The 21,174-nt window shown below is 38.3% G+C and overlaps 1 protein-coding gene across 1 annotated transcript; it reads left to right on the top strand.

The window, feature by feature from the left end:
* The first annotated feature begins 218 nt into the window (after positions 1-218).
* LOC5517568 (ATP-dependent RNA helicase DDX54) lies at positions 219-18,956 on the top strand. The gene is made up of 28 exons (XM_032362036.2): positions 219-550; positions 698-824; positions 1,484-1,554; positions 2,197-2,248; positions 2,952-3,016; positions 3,097-3,168; positions 4,758-4,807; positions 5,366-5,407; positions 5,786-5,881; positions 6,404-6,466; positions 7,447-7,505; positions 7,960-8,021; positions 8,850-8,886; positions 9,161-9,255; positions 9,432-9,489; positions 9,841-9,908; positions 10,133-10,217; positions 10,646-10,704; positions 11,401-11,562; positions 11,652-11,781; positions 12,857-12,930; positions 13,792-13,853; positions 14,203-14,326; positions 14,450-14,510; positions 14,812-14,887; positions 15,535-15,636; positions 18,153-18,334; positions 18,602-18,956. The coding sequence occupies exons 1-28, from the start codon at positions 404-406 to the stop codon at positions 18,769-18,771; spliced, it is 2,451 nt and encodes an 816-aa protein (XP_032217927.1). The 5' UTR covers positions 219-403; the 3' UTR covers positions 18,772-18,956.
* The last annotated feature ends 2,218 nt before the right edge of the window (positions 18,957-21,174 follow it).

The following is a 21,174-nucleotide window of genomic DNA, read 5'->3' as shown; positions in this document are numbered from 1 at the left end:
GGGGCCCAGTTACGGCTATACCAAGAGATCATGGTCTCTTCCCAGAAACAAATTTTTTTTTATAACAGAGGCCAGGCCTTGCAAAAAACATCGATAGAAAGATAGCGGCAATGAAAGCAATTCAAGAAAGAGAATGGGATAAATAATTGACCGTTATTTTTCGCGAAGGGTGAAATACAATCCTGTTCTGGGAATCCTGTGCTAAGAGGGATGCGGAGTACTGGGTATAACTTGTAACACGTGTTTCAAGATGGCCGACAACACAAACCAACGTGGGACAAAAGTTTGTCAAGTATATGCCTAAAAATACCGCTAAAATCTTAGTATTGTAATGAGAAGTGACTGAATGTATGACATAGAACGATATATTGTATAATTTCCAGTAATTAGTATTTTTATCATTATGAAACCAAAATCGAGCAAGTTTTCTGGCAAGAAGCAGACGAAGAAAACAAACAGCAAACCGGCAAAATTCAAGCATCGAAAGGAAAGACGATCTGCCAAACGCAAGGCTTCCAAAGAAGATGAAGAGGCGCTAGAGTTCTTGGAGGTAAGATTCTTGCTATTGATACGTGATGTGACGGATTTGCATCAACAAAGACAATATGGATGGATCGAATTATGTTTTGACTTTCAACCATAGTAGCAGTTGTTGGGTTGATAGTAATAGTAGATATTGTTTTATTGTTGTTTACAGGTTGGAAATGAAGTCAAGGACGTTGTAGAGTCTGACAATGAGGAGGAAATCAATGAACTTGATACAAGAAAACTTGTCTCCCAGCAAAACAAAAAAAAGAAGAAGTCTGGAGGTTTTCAATCTCTGGGTAAGGTTCGTTACAGGCGTGGACAGAGAGTGAGCCAAGAAAGCACCCAAACCCACTCCAAAATTTTAAATGAATGTGAGCTAAAATTGATGAATTCCCCATTTGCCATGTTTTACAAACATCTAACACTGTTACACTTTGCAGGGGTTTCATTTAAGCCAGGCAGCTGGTGGAACCACCAGTTACAATTTTCCAAGATTTAAAAAAAAAAGTATATAAAAGTTTGATTCGAACTAATAGAATAAAAATAACTTCCACCCCCTACTTATTAATCTCCACTGCCTACTCTGAAACTTAATGGAAGCCCTGCTTAAAAATCAACTTTTGTTAACTTGCAGCGCTTCATGGGTAGCATATAAATTGTCGAATCCTGGTATCTAAAAGCCATGGGAATGTTCACAGAAACATGCACAAAAATTACACTGCTTTTGAAGCCTTGATTTGTTTTTATTAACACTTATTTAATTAATTATTGGATGGAGCACTGTATGTTATGATACATGGGTTCTCAAAGTTTCACCTTATTTCAGATAGGGGTATGCTAGGCTCTCTTTCAAAAGATGCTGGATACAACCCTGTTAATATTTACCCTGTAAAGATTTAATGCGTGTTATATGTACATAGCTACTATAGATATTCAGTTATATTTTTACTTGCAGGGCTGAGCTTCCCTGTGTTTAAAGGAGTAATGAAGAAAGGCTACAAAGTCCCTACTCCTATACAAAGAAAGGTACTGTCTGTTAGTTATTGTAAAAAGGCATGCATGTATAAAACATATACGACTACAGTGGGGTATCCTTTTCACTCATCTACTCTAGATGATGCTATTCATCTTTTTATTTCCCATCACCTTATATTTCATTGTAAGATGGCAATTCTTTTATGGTTTTATTGTTTCTTACTGGTTATGTCCCAGTTGTAGGGTATGTTGTCATTTGTGCTAGATAAAATTAAGTATTCATAACAAACGCTGCTATGCATGTACTTATCTTTTAACACCTCTAAATGGGCATACTTACTCAATAAGTCTGAACTGGCATACTATATTTGCTAAAAAATGCCCCCCCCCCCTCGAACAAGCACCTCCCCTAAGAACATGAATATGAATGAGTGCCCCCCCCCTAAATAATTGCCTAGCCTAAACGTGTTGCATTTTTTAAAGAGCCAAATGAAGAGAGGGACTGTACATTAGAAAGGAAGTAGCAAAAAATGACCACATTCTCTTGTAAAGCTTGTCTTGTTTTGGAGGATTTGTGCTCACATTGAAAAAAGAGCTTTATTTAGAGATAAAACTGATTTTTAAACACCTCCCCTTATAGGTACCTTGGCTGGAACATAATAAATATATTTTACATTCTATTCTATTTTCTAGACACTACCCCTTGTCATGGATGGCAAAGATGTGGTTGCCATGGCAAGAACAGGTGAAATATTTGTGTATTGTAAAGTCTAAGACAATATTTTATCTACAAATTATTATCATTTGCTCAGTCTACTGTCACACTACTGTCTACATCACACATCAGTGTGATGGTTGCAAACTTCCAAATCAAATTTCTATTCAGTGCTTAGTCTCTGCGATCCTTCGCACAGAAAATGTTTATATTGTATGTTCTACATAAACAACACACAAGGTGTGAGGAGTGATGCATACCAGTTTATTAAAGACCATATTTCAAGTTTAATGTAAAAATATACAAACATGTTCATGTATCAACTAGCAGAAAATTTGGGGAAAAACAACCCTGGAAAAACGTGCGTTTTGCAATCTGATAATACATCTAGAGATTTTGAATTATTTTAATCATATGAGAGTACAGTACAAATAACCATTGGGATTTTTTTTTAGAAATTATTGTTTAAATCCATGCCCCCCAAAGCAATGCCTGTGCATCACTAAGCTATTGAACTCTCTTTTTTGTTTGAACATTGCCTGCAAAGTTGATGATAATTATTAGTAAACAGTGGATACCCTGAGAATCTCTTTGATAATTTAGGGTTTCAAGGACTTAAAAATAATGGTCTATTTTTGCTTTTGGTCTAGAGAATACCCTAGAGTTTACTATGGAAGTTAGCAAATACATATCTTGAGAAATACAGACATTTCTAAAATAGCTGCTGTTTCAGGTTCTGGAAAAACTGCAGCTTTCCTGATCCCAATGTTTGAGAAACTGCAGACTCATACAGCCAAGGTATAGTATACCATGTACATGTTGTTTCTCTTTATTTCTTTTGTCATTTAACAATATACGATTTTTACTTTTTTCTCCAGGTTGGAATAAGGGCTCTTATCCTCTCCCCTACTCGTGAATTAGCCTTGCAAACACAGAAATTCATAAAAGAGGTAAGATTGATTGTTTATAGCATGATACATTCTAGCTTGACTTCTGTGAAATAAAGCAATTAAAACCAATCAAAATGTAAGAAATGTACTATCTGAATGATATCATAAACTACCCTAGCCAACTAGCAAGCGAATAAATGCTTGAATGGACATCAGAAATGCGGTATGTTCTTTATGCCAATCAAAGTGATTGTTGAATGCTATTTGGCTAACACACTTTGTATTAGTGCACATGGTAGTATCATCACACTTTAGAATCAAAATAGCCTTAACACATTGACCCCTCAACCGGCCTGTACCGGCTTTGGGAAGTACCCACAACCCAAAAAATTCATAAATTCAAAATAAACACAACAAGATGAAGATACTCAGGCATCAGTCTAAGGGATAAATGGTCTTACAGATATGCATCCAACCAAGGTGTTTGCATCTACTCTTAAGCCAAATAATAGCACAGGTTCTTTGACAAATCTCAAATTGAACAAGGAGAGAAAAGCAGAATCACCCCTCTCAATAAAACGCTCAAAATACCACACAAGGGAGAGAGATCAGCAAACACAGCTCAAGACACAAATAGATACCTTTATTCTGATCCTCCAGGTACATTTCCTTGGCCTCAAAACACAATCTCCATTCCTTGAAGGATTGTACAACCACGAAAATATCTTTACGTATTGCAAAGCATTCTGGGAGATCCAGGGGAAAATTCACGAGGGGAGGGCCAGTCAACACTCCTCTCCCCAAAGTCAGATGGTTTTTTATAAGTCTTTTCACCCCGAAGCCAAACAAATCAATTCCAGCTCATACAGACCCAGAATAGCAGTGTAAACAATTTTGGAATCAATTTGGTTTCAGAAAAGACAGCATTTAGGAGAGCTGTGGTGATTCATTAGAAAATTATTTTCTCATCCGGGCAAAGCCAAACAAGAAAAAATCATCATGAATCCACATTTGCTTGCAAATATCCATAAGCAAAGCACTCAATTATGCCCCAAAAGACTTCATGATGTCCTGAGATACTCTCCTAATATGCTCATAGCTGTATTTTGGATGAAAAATACAAGCAACCATCAACTTGTGCTGGCTTCAGCACAACGACGAGGGATTAAAAGTGGGGACCGCAAAGCACTGTTGGAAAGCTTGGATACCACTGACTAGGTGCAGCTGTGTTTGACTTTGACGGGCTGTATAAAACTCAGAATAGGGGGGGAGGTATCTGTTTTCAGTCTGTTTTTTTTAAATTCAGCTCCAAAAAAGCCAGGAGTCAATGGGTTAAAGTCTTCAATCAAAACAATGATGCTATTTGGCTAACACACTTTGTATTAGTGCCAGTGGAAGTATTATCACACTTTAGAATTAAAATAGCCATAAAGTCTGGTTCTCACTAGCAGTTCAATGTTAACGGGCTTATAGAACCACCTCCTTGTGCTTTCACTCAACATAAACCAAGGAACACAAGCACATTCTTCTGCATGCTGTTTGCATTATGTATGATCAAACTTTGTGGATGTTTCCATGGCCCATGTCTTAGTGGATATGTACTGTAGGAGTTCTCATTTGTGGTGATGGTGGTGCTTATTTGTTGACAGCTTGGTCGCTTTACTGGATTAAAATCATCTGTGATTCTTGGAGGAGACAGGTATTTATGAATGTGAAGGGCAAAGATTTTGCCTATTTCTAACTCCTAGACCACTTTCTGGCTTTGGTCATTCAAACTCATGGAATAAAATTTGGTGGTTTTTGATTGGTCAGCACCTTGTGATTTGAAACCATTTCAGTGCTATCCATTAAAAATGCTTTAATGATTTTGAATGATGGAAGCCACAGGAGATTTAGTTGTTGGAAACAACAACATAACATTGAAAACTGCAGTAAATTGACATATAACACAATTTGGTAAAGTACTGAATATTTCGTGTACCATCTCTGTTGCTTTTTTGTGTATCCTACAGTAGCTTGTATTAGTGCCCCGATTCAATTAGATATTAGAGGCAACTATTAAAACCGTGAACTCCAGAAATAAGTATAGAAGGTTTGTTTCAACCAATCACATGCGAGGTAACTAGAAACATGTCTCAACAAGTTTCAGTGTCTGAATTCTAAAATTCTTTAAAAAAGAGGGGGAAAAACATCCCCCACACAATCTATGCAGTATAAAAGCCTGGAATCTATAAATTACTATATGTTTTGGTTTTAGCTTAGAGGGACAATTTGCTGCCATCCACACCAACCCCGATATGTAAGTTATCTACTATGTAACATCATAGACTATTATTAACCCACACCTGATCCATAATACATGCTCCCAAAAGGGTATGGATGACAGATACCACTGAGAAAGCTCAAATAAGTACCACAGCCAAAGCCTGTTATAAACAGACATGTTCACAAGTTCTAAACATGAAAAGCTTGTGAATTTCCTTTGAATGAACCTATGTATGAATAAAATCTGAAAAATAATGTGACTGAAACGTGCATGGCCATAACCTGTGAATCACTTCCCTCACTAAACTTAAAAAACTCAATCAAGAGGATGGATGAGCCTGTGCTTGACATGACATTTAACTTGGGTCATTAATCAGTGTTAAATAAAAATGCAAATTTTCTTATGCTTCAGTGTCGTCGCTACACCAGGTCGCTTTCTGCATGTTGTCATGGAGATGGAATTAAAGCTGTCATCTGTGGAGTATGTGGTGTTTGACGAGGCTGACAGGTATGCAGGGTTATATGTCTGGGCTTTAACTGCTTTACTCTGACCCATAAGCTGGGACCCCATAGGAGTGTTGGGGGTGCCTTTTTTAAGGCTCCCCATTAAAACCCCAAATATAGAAGTCACTTGTCCACTTAGCAACAAAGGGTATTCACAAGTTGTACTCCACCTGGCTTGATTCGTGAAGAACGTTTTTGGAGTTTTTCACTCATCTAAAAAACCAACAAAATTGGCAGTACAGGAAGGTTTCTCTGAACATAATATGGACCTTTTATCTTAGGTGGTTATACCTCAATCAATGTTTGATAAGGTGGCAATTGGAAAAGATGCAGTATTACTTTTTAATTGGCTAGCTCTTATTAGTTTGTAGGACAGCTCTGCTTTTCATTCTTTTGCTTACTTTTTGGCAGTTCCATTTTGAGGAACAGCATGTAAACCGAAGGAATTTGAGCATGTTTATTATAAGGTTTTAAGGAAATATTTCGGGATACATTTTGTAGAAAGTATTTTTTCCGATGTTTGCAGGTTGTTTGAGATGGGTTTTGCAGAACAGCTGCATGAGATTATCCACAGGCTTCCTGAGTCAAGGTACTGTTATATAAATGGGCTAAGTAAACACTGTGAATGTAATGTCATGAAATTGCATATTCAAACTCACTTTGACAGAGGGCTACCACTTGAAGCATCAGAGAAATTACCCTGTTTTCACAGTGTCTTGAACCCACTATTTCAACCTGGTCTTGATTTATTTCCCTGATTCCACCACATCTACACAGACCACTTAATTATTCTACAGCTTTTCTATAGTTTTTCTAGTAATACCACACAGAGAAAAGAAAAGAACACAACACAATTTTCAATGTGAAGCACAAGGTCTTTTGTAAGCCTTTCATTGTAATAACATGATCACCTCAGATTCTTTTGTTTTCTGAGGGACGATTACTAGCAAAATTCCCTTCCCCTCGAAAACAATAGATGGTTTAATGATTAATGATGCATTAATGATGAGGGAGATTTAGTTTCTAAATTTTCCTCATGTATTGAAGATGATGGAAATCAAGAAAAAGACAAAAGAATCTTTTGTCTTCTAAATGTCCCTCTACATCAGTGCATGAGAGAAATTTAGAACCAAGATGCATGTCTTCTAGTTTCCACCAGAGAAACAAATAGAAGGCAGCTTCCCGATTAGCACAGGAATAGACCCTGCGCCAAGAGGACATGAATATTTGATTTCGTGTTACCTAAACAACGTTAGACTAGATCCATGTGTTATGATTTTGATTTCTGTACGCATGCATACTTACGACATCAAAGAACCAAACTGTAGATATGTAGAGCAGCTATGTAAATCAACTATGTTTGTTTCGAAAATTCGCATGCGCCTGGGGCGTCGGGACTTCAACTAATCTTCCCTCAGTTGTGGTGACATTTAATCACTAAATTCCCCTCGTGCCATGCTATAACTTAATAATTCAGTGTATTTGTGAAACAATCTCAACCTCTGATGATTATATGAAGAACTGTTTCTTTAATTCAATACTGCATTTTGTTGTTTTATCTTTTTGCAGACAGACACTGCTGTTTTCTGCCACCCTGCCAAGACTCCTTGTAGACTTTGCAAAAGCTGGTAAGTAGGCAAAAAAAGGTCTAAAAACACATGAGTTTACTGTAAGTTTTAAATTTGCATTGTGACCTCAGCCTAAAAAACAGCAGGAACACATTATTTGATGTTTCCCATGGGACATTCAAAATTCTGTCAATCTTCTACGCTTGTGCAATATCCAGAGTTCTATCCCTTGAGCACACAATGGTTATAACAGTGCGCTGTTATATGCATATTCAGAGACCCAGATATCTTGCTGAAGAAAGCCCTGGTGCAGGCTTGTAGCCAAGATTTTGAGAGGGGGTGCTCGTTTACCCATTTAGCATACCTTTTCTCTAAGGAAGCTCGCCCTAGCTCGCAGTGGTACTCAGTCTTCCTTCATCAGGGCGGACCTTTCAGTCGAGTGGGTGGTTCTTCCGAACCCCCCCTGGCTACGGGCGTGCTGTGTATGAGTTAATGGCCTTGTATTTATTTCAAGGGCTATGTGACCCAGCGCTTGTCAGACTTGATGTAGATACCAAATTAAGTGAGCAGTTAAAGGTAAGTGATTATGTCTTTAGTCTGGAGTTATACAGTAGAAGATTGATGTAATGATATGGCCAGCTATTGAAAAATTGCATCATTGTAATGGAAAAATCGTTGTATAGAAACTCTATATAACAATATTTTGGAGATAAACAAAAGCATTTTATGCAATTTAAAAGTAAGATTTTAAAATACAAAAGGGTAAACTGTAACACATTGTGTGTATATCGTTATATAGAGAGTTTATACATTGGTTTATCGTATGACCGGGAATAGCACTGGCATGCGCCACACTAACAATTTAAGAATTCCTTTTCTTTGTATGCTCACACTCTCTCCAAAATCAGTGTCAAAATCGCACAAAAATTCATACCCCTTAACCTGTTTTACGTCATAAATGCACCTACTTACATACACACTAAATCAACAACGATTCAAAGCTAAAAAACATTTCAAACTTTCTTCAATTGCTGGCTTTGTGTTTATCGATATTTTCACCGTGACAGTAGCTAGGAAGAGAATTATGTGCTTGTGCTTGCGCTTGTCGTCAGTCAAAAGCTATAAGAATTGGTAAGCTGATGCAGAATTGAAAGAATTAAAAAGTCTTTATTGACGTCCAGCAAAATAAATTATGACTCGTTTATGCAAGGCACAGGGTGCATCTGTGACTGAAAGTTGGTACAAATTATCATCTATTATGTCCATATTTTGTTTTGGATTTTTGCTCCCAACTTTACAAGCCTTGATTTAGAAAGGGAGGATTGTGTACCCTAGCTCGACTGGGGTTGTCCTGACTATTGTTTCAGTCTTTTACATTAGTATCTAATAGTATGCTTATTTCAGCTTGCATTTTTCCATGTACGCTCTGATGACAAACAAGGCAAGTAATTATTGTGAACTTCTAATGTGGTTTTCTGTAATTTGAGTTCCCCCTCTACAAGTGGCAGGTCAAAGAAAAGGGGGCCAAATTCACAAAAAAAATTCTCAAACCTATTTTTTTGCAGTTGATTGCCAACTTTGTGTAACATTTTGTGGGACATTTGTGGAACCACTTGGCCTTTATTACATCATCTCTTTCCTGATTGGCTATTCGTGCAGCTTGATTGATGTGCCAGATCTGTGAATTAATATGGTTTGTGTATGTGCTTTTATAGCTGCCCTGATGCATCTGCTACAAAACGTCATCAAGCCAACGGAACAGACACTTATTTTTGCAGCAACAAAACATCATGTGGAATACTTAAAAGAGGTAGAGCACAAGGCGATTTCCCAAGATTACAATACTTGTCTTTAAGGGGATTGGGTTTAAGCTTTAATATGATTATGAAAATATATAGTATTTGTATAGCCCTTATCTGTAGGTTGGCTTTCAAATGAATTTCAAGTTTATGAGATTTGACTTAATCTCTTTCCCATTTTGTTTAGATGTTGCTGAGTGGAGGAATTGATTGTTCGTATGTGTACAGTTCACTGGACCAGACAGGTACACCATTTTGTAGTCCTAAATACCTTTTGATATCACGGACATAATCTAAATTTAAAACTTGAAAGGTGTGGCAAGCCCCTTTAAAGGTCTGTTCACTCTTAAAAAACAGAAGGCTGGTGAGGATTTAGTGTCAACCTGGATCCATCCATACCAGTAAAAAAAGAGACTGCCTTTCAGACAGACCTGATTGGTTGCTTTCAAAAGATTGATGACGTCTGTTGGGTTTGAGAATACTTTCAATGATTGTCTTTTTCCAACTTCATGCACTTCCCCTTGTGTAGTTATTATTTTGTAGTGTTGAAGCTGCTTGCTAAGACACAGGCTCTAACCCCTTTTGTTATGCTGCAGCACGTACCATCAACGTTGGCAAATTCCAGCATAAGAAAACGATGGTGATGGTTGTGACAGATGTTGCGGTAAGTCTGTATGTCTGTCCATGCTTAGAGGGGCTATGTTATAGGAGGTGAGATCCCTAACTGATCAGCCAGGAACTTTCTTTGTCAGAAAGGGCTTATTTTCATTGAAAGATGATATAATTTCCATCAGTTTTTGGTGTACATTTCTTAGTGCAAATCGCCTTTTCTCTTGCTTAACCCTACGCCATCAGAAGGTTCATTTCCACTCTGTGTTGTTTTTGTAGGCACGAGGTATAGACATCCCCATGTTGGATAATGTGATCAACTTTCACTTCCCGCCAAAGGCAAAACTTTTCGTCCACCGAGTCGGTAAGAGCTACATCCTTGTATAATAACTTGGGATTTAGATATGATTTATAATCGAAATCGTTGTTACACGACCTCCAAGAATCAATTTAATTGCTTGGTTCGATAAACATTGGATTCTGGAATGTTGTGCAACAACGTTTTCGGCTATAACCATATTCTTCCTAGACCATACTAGACAGACCAAGCCTGTACAATAATCTCCACTTCATTTTTTTTTACACCGCCAAGAGTGATTTGACAATTCAATAGCCTATTTACAAGAAACTATAAATATAATGATCCCCAATTTAAGCCTGATACTTGAGGTACAATATTTTTATGTATCTCATAACTCGGTTGAATCAACTGATGATAATGGATTCTTTGTGCGACTCGCTATTGGGAAGGAGCATCAAATGACTGCCTGGTTGATATTTTTTTAACTACAGGTCGTGTTGCCCGTGCTGGAAGATCAGGGACAGCTTATTCACTCGTTGCGAACGATGAGGTAATAATATCAGGAAAAAGTAATCTTTTTAGTGCCTAATTGCTTCTGTCTTGACGCAAGAAAATAATGTTTTGAATACTGCATTTAACCTTTTTACTCCCTTATTCCTGTAACGCTATAAACATATACCCCAACTAGAACTTCGCCAATACAAAGTAAACGACACCACATCCATGTGCTCAGGTTTCTATTGAGTTGTTAAATTTTCACGTCGTGGTTTGGCAGGGAACAGTTGAGACCGAATTTTCGCACACGGCCTTTCAATCCTTTAATCAATTTAATTGTTTCCTACCATCGCCTTCCTTGTTGCTGTTTTCGTATCTTAAAGTCTTTTAATTTTGGGAGAGATTATAACAACCATGTGCTTTCGGAGGTTGTAAGACTGGGTAAATTATCCCCACGTCTATGTTTTGTGCGAAAATAACAGTTGAAAAACACCGCTTGGCGGACTAAAAATAACATGCCCTGCATGGCTACCAAAAGTATTAGTGGGACCTCAAGCCATGATATCGGGGAGCCAACAGTTTTCACAGTGTTTTCAAACATAAGAAAGATTACCGGCATTAAACAGATATCGCATTTGATGACATTGTTTTGATCTTATTGCCTGTGGTAGGTGGCACGCTGGCTAGACCTCCACCTGTCCCTTGTTCGTTCCATGACATTGTTTTGATTGTATTGTATTGCCTGTGGTAGGTGGCACACTTGCTAGACCTCCACTTGTTCCTTGGTAGACCCCTAAGGCTAAGTGCCACAGGGTCACAGGAAGAGGACGGGGTGTTTGGTGGAATGCCACAGCAAGTTCTGGATGAGGAAGATGCCACCCTGCGCACCATTCACGACAACTCCCACGACTTGGTGAGTAAAAGTCATATGGTACAGTTTATGTGAAATACCTTATTCTATGTCCCCAGTTGTTGAAATTCCCTGACATCTTTATTACGCAGATGACACTACAAGGGGTGTGCGCCAACGCCTACAAACAGTACATAAGGTCTCGTCCTCAGGCCTCCTCGGAATCCGTCAAGAGGTCGAAGGAACTAATGGCAACTCCACTGGCAGTTCATCCTCTGTTAGGTTCGTTAACTTTCTCAACCCGATCTGGTTTCTTGTCTTTGCTATGGCTGTGAGTATCCCGTTGTGTAAGTCCCCTGGTGTGTAAGGCTCCTGATGTGTAAGTATCTTGATGTGTTAGTTTCCTGATGTGTAAGTCTCCTGATGTGTAAGTCTCTTTGTGTGTAGGTCTCCTGATGTGTAAGTATCTTGATGTGTTAGTCTCTTGATGTGTAAGTCCCCCTGATGTGTAAGTCTCCTAATGTGTAAGTCTCCTAATGTGTAAGGCTCCTGATGTGTAAGGCTCCTAATGTGTAAGTCTCCTGATGTGTAAGTCCCCCTGATGTGTTAGTCTCCTAATGTGTAAGTCTCCTGATGTGTAAGTCTCCTGATGTGTAAGTCCCCTGATGTGTAAGTCTCCTGATGTGTAAGTCTCCTAATGTGTAAGTCCCCCTGATGTGTAAGTCTCCTAATGTGTAAGTCTCCTGATGTGTAAGTCTCCTGATGTGTAAGTCTCCTGATGTGTAAGTCTCCTAATGTGTAAGTCTCCTGATGTGTAAGTCCCCCTGATGTGTAAGTCTCCTAATGTGTAAGTCTCCTGATGTGTAAGACTCCTGATGTGTAAGTCTCCTGATGTGTAAGTCCCCCTGATGTGTAAGTCTCCTCCTGATGTTTAAGTCTCCTGATGTGTAAGTCCCCCTGATGTGTAAGTCTCCTAATGTGTAAGTCTCCTGATGTGCAAGTCTCCTGATGTGTAAGTCTCCTGATGTGTAAGTCCCCCTGATGTGTAAGTCTCCTAATGTGTAAGTCTCCTGATGTGTAAGACTCCTGATGTGTAAGTCTCCTAATGTGTAAGTCCCCCTGATGTGTAAGTCTCCTGATGTGTAAGTCTCCTAATGTGTAAGTCTCCTGATGTGTAAGACTCCTGATGTGTAAGTCTCCTAATGTGTAAGTCTTCTTATGTGTAAGTCTCCTGGTGTGTAAGTCTCTTGCTGTGTAATTCTCCTGATGTGTAAGTCTCCTAATGTGTAAGTCTCCTGATGTGTAAGTCTCCTAATTACTTAGTCTCTTGATGTGTTAACCGATTGTTGTTTTACAGGAGATCCTAGTGAGGTAACGGATGTCCCCCTTTCTCAGCTCATAGACAGCGTGAGAAACTTTAAACCCCGCCAGGTAAACTTGTAGCACTGCTTCACCTCCCCGCCGGATAAACTTAGTACACCTTTTCCGACGAAGGGCTAACGCTCGGAATGCTAGCGCAACTAGCATGAGGCGTTTCACAGAGGCGTACAACATACCTTTTCAACCTCGTGTTGATTCATACCTTGTCTATACCACGCCTACGCAGACCATCTAGTTTTTGTACAGCTTGTCTGTAGTCTTTCTAGTTATAACATTTAAACTTATCACTTATCACGTTTAAAAAAATAAGCCGAGTTCAACACTTATCTTATAGTCCAGGCAATCTACTTCAAAAAAGAGGCCAACAGCGGACTAATTGCAACACAAGGTTTTTTAACGATTTCTTGCACAGAAAGTATCCCTCTATAACATACTAAAAGTCTAAAAAAATCAGAGCAAACACCCCGAAAAGCGGCAACGAATTTTCCTATACAAGGCTTGTATGAAAAACCACAGATTCCCATATCATGAAAATCACAAAAAAAATACGTACTTTTATAAAAAAAAGAAATTTATACCACAATAGATTACTAGATATATATATTTCTACACGATTAGGATAAAAGTTAACGTCATTTGTCATAGACTTATTTTATACAAAAACCTTGAAAAACCTTGTGTTGCAACTAGTCCGATCTTAAACCGTAGATTGACTGGACTATTACTTGTATTGTTGTTGCTGATGTTGTTGTTGTCGCTATTGTTTACATTTACCTCTTCATTCCCTCAGTTTTTCGCTGCCAAATATTTCGTGCCCTTCTTCATATCACCATTGCAAACACTCATTTGCTGGAGTGCCATCGTAAAATCCCTGAGTGATTTCACTAACGATTTATTTTGTCCTGATGGTAGACCATTTTTGAAGTGAACCCGACATCCAAGACATCCGCCAGAGACGTCATGAAATCCAAACGGTAAGCGGAATATAGCCTGGCTTTTCTCTCGACGAAATATCTCTGATCTGGACTCTTTACACCTATCCGACTGATAACTGCATGTGGCATTGTTATCAATTCAGAAAATATGCTCAAAAAGATCTAAGTTGTTTGGATTAAAATGTATTGTGCCTTCAGCAAACAGCGTTTACATCGATCAACACAATATTGGCATAATTTGGGGCGAAATTGTTGTCGCAAACAAGCCATTTGTAACTTATTCCAAAGCACGCTCGTAAATGTTGATCAAATCTTATTGATTTTTTTTTTTATTTATTTCCGAGTATGATCCGAAAATACTCTACTTAAATAATCGTTTAATGCACAGGGCACAACATGGTAACACCATCGAGAAAGTGCACAGTCTGAAGCAACAACAACAGCCATACATCGAGAAGACCCACACCTCCCCTGAGGGGGAGAATGTCGACATGGACGATGCGGATGTTAAGGTGAGAAAAAAGTCCATTGCCACAAAGTATCCATCCGATCCTCAAGAATACCATATCCTCCCTGGGGCCCTTTTATTGCTGTCAATGGAACTATAAACAAATCATTCTTTCTCAAAATTGCAGGGTCTTTTCGCTACAATAATTGACCCCAGCGAGAACAAGAAGCGAAAACCAAAAAGAAATGGTATGTTAATGTATTCTCGGCATTTGAGATCAACCATTGTAAATTGTAATAGAAAACAAGATTAAGGTGCTATATCGCAATTCGTTATCAACTTGAGGCTACACGCTTCCTTTCTTAAGATTCTTCAGTTTTTGTTGTTTGTTCATCATATCATATAAAAAAGGAGTTGTGAACGATGCATGTAACACTATCTTACAGATAAAGATTTCTATTTTTGTGAAAAAGTAATATTTCTAACTGTGTTACCGCCCATAACTTTACTTCTGGTCCGACAGTGATATCTTACGCTTTTCTGGCGCAGGGTCATCACATAACTTTAGAGACGAAAACTACATCTCACACACGTCATCTGATCACTATGCCGAGAGAGGCCTGGGGTGAGTAAGTCGTGCACAAGCTATAATCGTGCTGCAGTCTTTGCTGCCAGTGCAGCAGTATGCGCATGCGCGTGTTTTGGGGGGAAAACAAACAAAATCTCAGTGTTGAATAGTTCGAGTAAAGGTATAAAAGGCTGGCTTCAGTCGCTGTTTTGACTAACTGTACAGCATTAAAACCATACTGTACAAAAGATGACAGATTTGTGTGATAATGAGGGAGTCATAAAGAAAATTATAGCCTTAGCTTTGCGCTAGTTTTCTTAGCATTCGAAAAAAATTTGACAGTTCGCCGGTAAAAAGCCGCCATTTCAAAACAAAAATGCTGGTTTAACCGCGTGGTACTGGAACTAGTCTTGCGTCAGCACTGTCGTCTTTGCTGTGATCGCTGACTAGCTGGGAGAAAACATTGCAATTATTCCTTCTTATTTAAAATAGAGATACAAATGTGGGACAAGTACGGAACCCTGGAACCAGTTACTCATGACCCAGAAATGGCCCTGCAATTTTGTAGTATTTGTATAAAAAAATACCTTTTTGCTGATTGGAAATCGACTCAAAGCACTCCTATCATTTTCTAGAGAGGTATGGATTGGTCTGGAATTACACATTTGTGTCATAATTATTGCTCATTATTATTCATCTTGTAGGTTAGGGCTGAACTCTTTTGAGAAGGAGGCCACTGGAGCCGTGATTGATATCGTAGGAGATGATGACGAAACGCTGAGGAAAAAGAAAGGGTTGAAGAAATGGTAGGCAGTCCTTACACAGCGGCGGGATGAGGGAGATCTAGATTTGAAGATTATATTGACTATAAAGGGAAACTTACATTAAGTAAGATTTTAGAGAATATATATATCAACTCCCTGTTCACTCAAGTGACATAAATAAAAAAAATATGGCGCCATTTTTCTGCGCAACATGGATGATTTAAGGAGAATTAGTTGACTGACTTAATATAATGTCAGGGTTCGAGTAAGCATACAACCGATGTACCGAAATTTAGTACTTTATCTAGTAAAGTACTTTTTTCAATCCACTTCCATCCGGCGCTCGATGTAAGACGTCCAGACCACATTATATTATCCGACAGATCAAATGTTATATTATCCGACAAATCAAATGTTATATTATCCGACAGATCAAATGTTATATTATCCGACAGATCAAATGTTATATTATCCGACAAATCAAATGTTATATTATCCGACAGATCAAATGTTATATTATCCGACAGATCAAATGTTATATTATCCGACAGATCAAATGTTATATTATCCGACAGATCAAATGTTATATTATCCGACAGATCAAATGTTATATTATCCGACAGATCAAATGTTATATTATCCGACAAATCAAATGTTATGTTATCCGACAAATCAAATGTTATGTTATCCGACAGGTCAAATGTTATATTATCCGACAGATCAAATGTTATATTATCCGATAAACCAAATGTTATATTATCCGACAGATCAAATGTTATATTATCCGACAGATCAAATGTTATATTATCCGACAGATCAAATGTTATATTATCCGACAGATCAAATGTTATGTTATCCGACAGGTCAAATGTTATATTATCCGACAGATCAAATGTTATATTATCCGACAGATCAAACGTTATATTATCCGACAAATCAAATGTTATATTATCCGACAGATCAAATGTTATATTATCCGACAGATCAAATGTTATATTATCCGACAGATCAAATGTTATATTATCCGACAGATCAAATGTTATATTATCCGACAGATCAAATGTTATATTATCCGACAGATCAAATGTTATATTATCCGACAGATCAAATGTTATATTATCCGACAGATCAAATGTTATATTATCCGACAGATCAAATGTTATATTATCCGACAAATCAAATGTTATGTTATCCGACAAATCAAATGTTATGTTATCCGACAGGTCAAATGTTTTATTATCCGACAGATCAAATGTTATATTATCCGACAGATCAAATGTTATATTATCCGACAAATCAAATGTTATATTATCCGACAAATCAAATGTTATGTTATCCGACAGGTCAAATGTTATATTATCCGACAGATCAAATGTTATATTATCCGACAGATCAAATGTTATATTATCCGACAGATCAAATGTTATATTATCCGACAGATCAAATGTTATATTATCCGACAGATCAAATGTTATATTATCCGACAAATCAAATGTTATGTTATCCGACAGGTCAAATGTTATATTATCCGACAGATCAAATGTTATATTATCCGACAGATCAAATGTTATATTATCCGACAGATCAAATGTTATATTATCCGACAGATCAAATGTTATATTATCCGACAGATCAAATGTTATATTATCCGACAGATCAAATGTTATATTATCCGACAGATCAAATGTTATATTATCCGACAGATCAAATGTTATATTATCCGACAGATCAAATGTTATATTATCCGACAAATCGAATGTTATATTATCCGACAAATCAAATGTTATATTATCCGACAGATCAAATGTTATATTATCCGACAAATCAAATGTTATTTGTACCCGTTTTCAGTCACAAGTGCAACCGTGGACGTCTATCATGACTTTCGAATACGGGATTTGCGCTCAGGGATCACGTGACTGTTTGGGTGGCAAACTAGCGCGCGCTCAGGCTTTTGGTGGCAAAATAACAGCAACAAAAAGCAACTTATTAAGCGCTTACGAGAAAACCAAGAATTTCCAGAATTCTTTTATTTCAGAAAGGGTTTAGTTTCATTTAAAGATTTTATTTTTTCGTCGTTCTCTTGTGTGACGGGCGCGGTTTTTTTTTTGGGGGGGGGCTTGAATTTGTCACCCATAAAGGTCACGTGATTACTTAGCGCAAGTCCCCTATCCTTCCTATTCTGCATCTGTCACAGCTTTCGACTTATCACAACCAAAACAACACCAAGTTGGATCGCCTTCTTAGTTTTGGTCACCGAGAAAATACCGATAACAGAAAACCAGCAATTTTAGTGTGTATTTGCGTATGTTTTTCTGCTTTTTTAACGTCTGGTGCTTTTTTGGCGCTCTCTCATTGGTTAGCGGTCTAACGGCGGCTGTAACTGCGAAATGGCTTCCGCCACCAAAAGAAGTTCCGACCCCAGACAAGGAAAAGCACAAGCTGCACGTGTGAATGAAAATGGGTATAATCAAATGGTTTGGTTATTTGGCATGAATTGACACCAAAATCACTCTTAAACGGGCAAGTACCCCTTTAACTAATTCTAAATTATCCAGGGATCGTAAGAGGAAACGGTTCGTCGGCGAGGAAGGCAACAAGAAGAAAATCCGGACGGAAAGTGGTGCGCGGATTCCCGCCTCGTACAAGAGGAACATCTACAAGGACTGGGTCAAGAGAAACAAGCTGGACACACCCGGGGCGGACCTGGACGAGGGCGGGGGCAAGCGCGGCAAAAAAGGTTTGTGAATATGTGTGAATATCTAGTACTGGGGATATTCAAAATACAAGGCTTAAATAGCCTCTGTCAGGCGCCATTTTGTCATCCTAGCAAAGTACCAAAAGTGAAAAAGCTACATTTTCATCTACTGATGCCAATGCGATATTTTCGATTGAATTTAGTTAATAATGTTAAACTTTGATTTTAATTTCGAGATTTAAGTGCGCCTTCCGATATTAAATATTCGTTTATCGAATTTTCTAATGCAAATATAATATTTTCTTCTAGGGAAATTCAAGAAAGGTTCTCGCTCTAGAAGTGGACCACGTCCACAAAGAAACGAAATTAAATCCAAGGAACAGATACTGAAAGCGCGAAAGACAAAGGAGAGATTAATGAACCGGCAGAAAACGGGGAAAGACAGAAATAAGAAACGGAAAATGATCAGAGGGAAATAGTATGTAGCAGAAATTATATTCCAGGAAAACTAGAGAGATCGATGAACCGGTAGAAAACGGTAAAAGACAGAAATAGGAAACGAAGAGTGATGAGAGAGAAATATTACACAGAGTAAAGGAGCAATAATACTTGAGAAATTTATTTTCTTGCACTTGTAAATAAAGGCTGTTTTTTAGAAAGAGAAGAGCGGTTTCCAGAAGCTTTCTGTGTTCTTACTATAAATATGCACTGCTATGACTTGCAGTTTAGTTTCTTTTTCATTATATGGTTTATTACGCCCCTACCTAGTTCCTAGTTTTTTTTTTATGAAATAGCTTGATTAAGTTATTTCCGATCTTTACTAACAAAGTGCACTTGCCATTTTAACTTTTATAACTTTGATGTTAAGGTAACATCCGTTACCAGTATCCGTTCCGTTTGAAAACGCAACCCTTTTGTTACGGATACGGGTATCGTCCACACGCGAAAACCGATCAGAAACGCATATGGTGACACCATTTCAACACAAGATGCAATGAAACCTGAAAGAATTATATAAAACGCGTCACGCTACCACTAAGAGATGTCTATCTTCACCATCGCACTACGACCTCGTGTTAATTTAATTTTTTTTTTTTTTTTTTTTTTTGCCTCCTCCTTTCTCCCTCATCATCATCATCCTACGGCCTCGGCCGAGATGTCTCGCACAACAGTTTGCCACACTTGGCGATCGGCCATGGCGGATGGCAGGTCCTGCTATGGGATCCCTGTGTCGCTTGATATAGTAAAACTCTTCTCATTGTACTCACCATAAGTTATGGGAAGGAGAACTGGCGGGGCCTGCATAGGAATAAGCGCAATAGCATGAAGGGGGGGAGTGGGAGGGGAAACGCACCGCCAAGTCAACAAGAAAAAGGGTGATAAACGCAAAAAAATAACCTAGGGAAGATATAATAATGAAAATAATACAAATGAAATATAATAATAAAAAGTAATGAAATCGTAATGAATAATAATGAAAAGTCCTAGTAAATAAGGGAAACGCGTGGGGCAAAAACAGAAAAAGATGGTACCGCCAACGTGCGGTACCATGCAAACAGTCTACTCTAGACAATGTCGCAGCAACGACCTCTGAGCTTGCGATCTCAAATGAGACTGATTGCTAATGAGTTATTTCCTTATATATCCTACTATGAGTCCAGTGAGAATAGTGGCAGGGAAGGTCAGCTTGCGTGACCTAACGGGGCGTAGGCCGGGGTTCCACACGATTAGACGGGAGATAGCCTTGTCCGAAAGCAGTTTCCAGCGAAAGTTAGCCTCCTTTGCATGACTATAGCGGAAATTTTTGGGAGGTCCTTGTAGATCTCTTTAAGATGGGAGACCTATTCGCCGGTTAGAAATACAGGGCTTGGGATGGGTATGGCTTTATACCAAAAAAAGGCTCAAACGGGCATTGGTTGGACTCGATGAAGTACCGTAAAATATCTCATAAACGCCCGGGGCGTTTATTAAATTCCGATGGTCTGAGGGGGGGAAGGCGTTCAATAGATAGTAGGCGTTTATTAAGAGGCGTTCTTTACAAACTATAACAATATAACAATCCCAAGTGCAGTGGGATTCTAGTCTCAGTGAGGATCACGTTAAATTATAACCTGCGTAGCGAACGTTTCTTTACATTGAGCAAGTCTTACCCAATAGAAGCCAAGCTCAGATTTATTACATTTGATTCATATTAACGAATTTCCTATGTTGTTTGATTTTAAGGTGGAAGGGAGGGTAGGGGGTGCTTTTGTTAGAGAGGGGTGTTCATTACAAACATTTACGTACGAAATTTTAATGTCTTTAGTCTTCCGTTGTTTACTTGCTTTTGGCGGGAAAAAACGCGCACGTTCATTTGAGCCTCTCATTGGCGTAAAACCACAGGCATACCAATCATGGGATACATTGCGGCATCTGCAAAGTTAGATTGACAGTTATGATATCAGCAAGCGTGAAAAACACAGTAGGGAAAAAAGTGTTATTAGCATTTCCATTGTATCACCCATAAATATAATAACACCCAAAGATGTAATAACAACCAAGAAAGAGAGAGAAAAAGAGAGAGTAGAGCTCTATTGAACAATCTCAGTAAGCTAACACGGCAAGTATCAACATTTGAACAGCATTTGAACGAATATATATTGTGGAGTCTAAAAATAACGAAGTGCGGTATTGATGCAAAAAAAAAGCAACGACCATTCGTTTCGACTCTTCGCTTGGTGTAAGCCCGCAAACATGCGTTTTGTAATTTTGAAAAGAAGTAGAAAGGAAACCACCGGAGACCCTTTATCTGCTGGTGTTCGTCGGACCTTGTGGTCTGCGGCGACAGTTAAATAAGAATGAAAAGATGTGATGCAAAAAGACACAGAGTTGTGTCGAGTTGC

This window comes from Nematostella vectensis, chromosome 11 (genome assembly GCF_932526225.1).
Source record: "Nematostella vectensis chromosome 11, jaNemVect1.1, whole genome shotgun sequence".
NCBI lineage: Eukaryota > Metazoa > Cnidaria > Anthozoa > Actiniaria > Edwardsiidae > Nematostella > Nematostella vectensis.
This window is presented reverse-complemented; position numbering and strand designations above follow the sequence as displayed.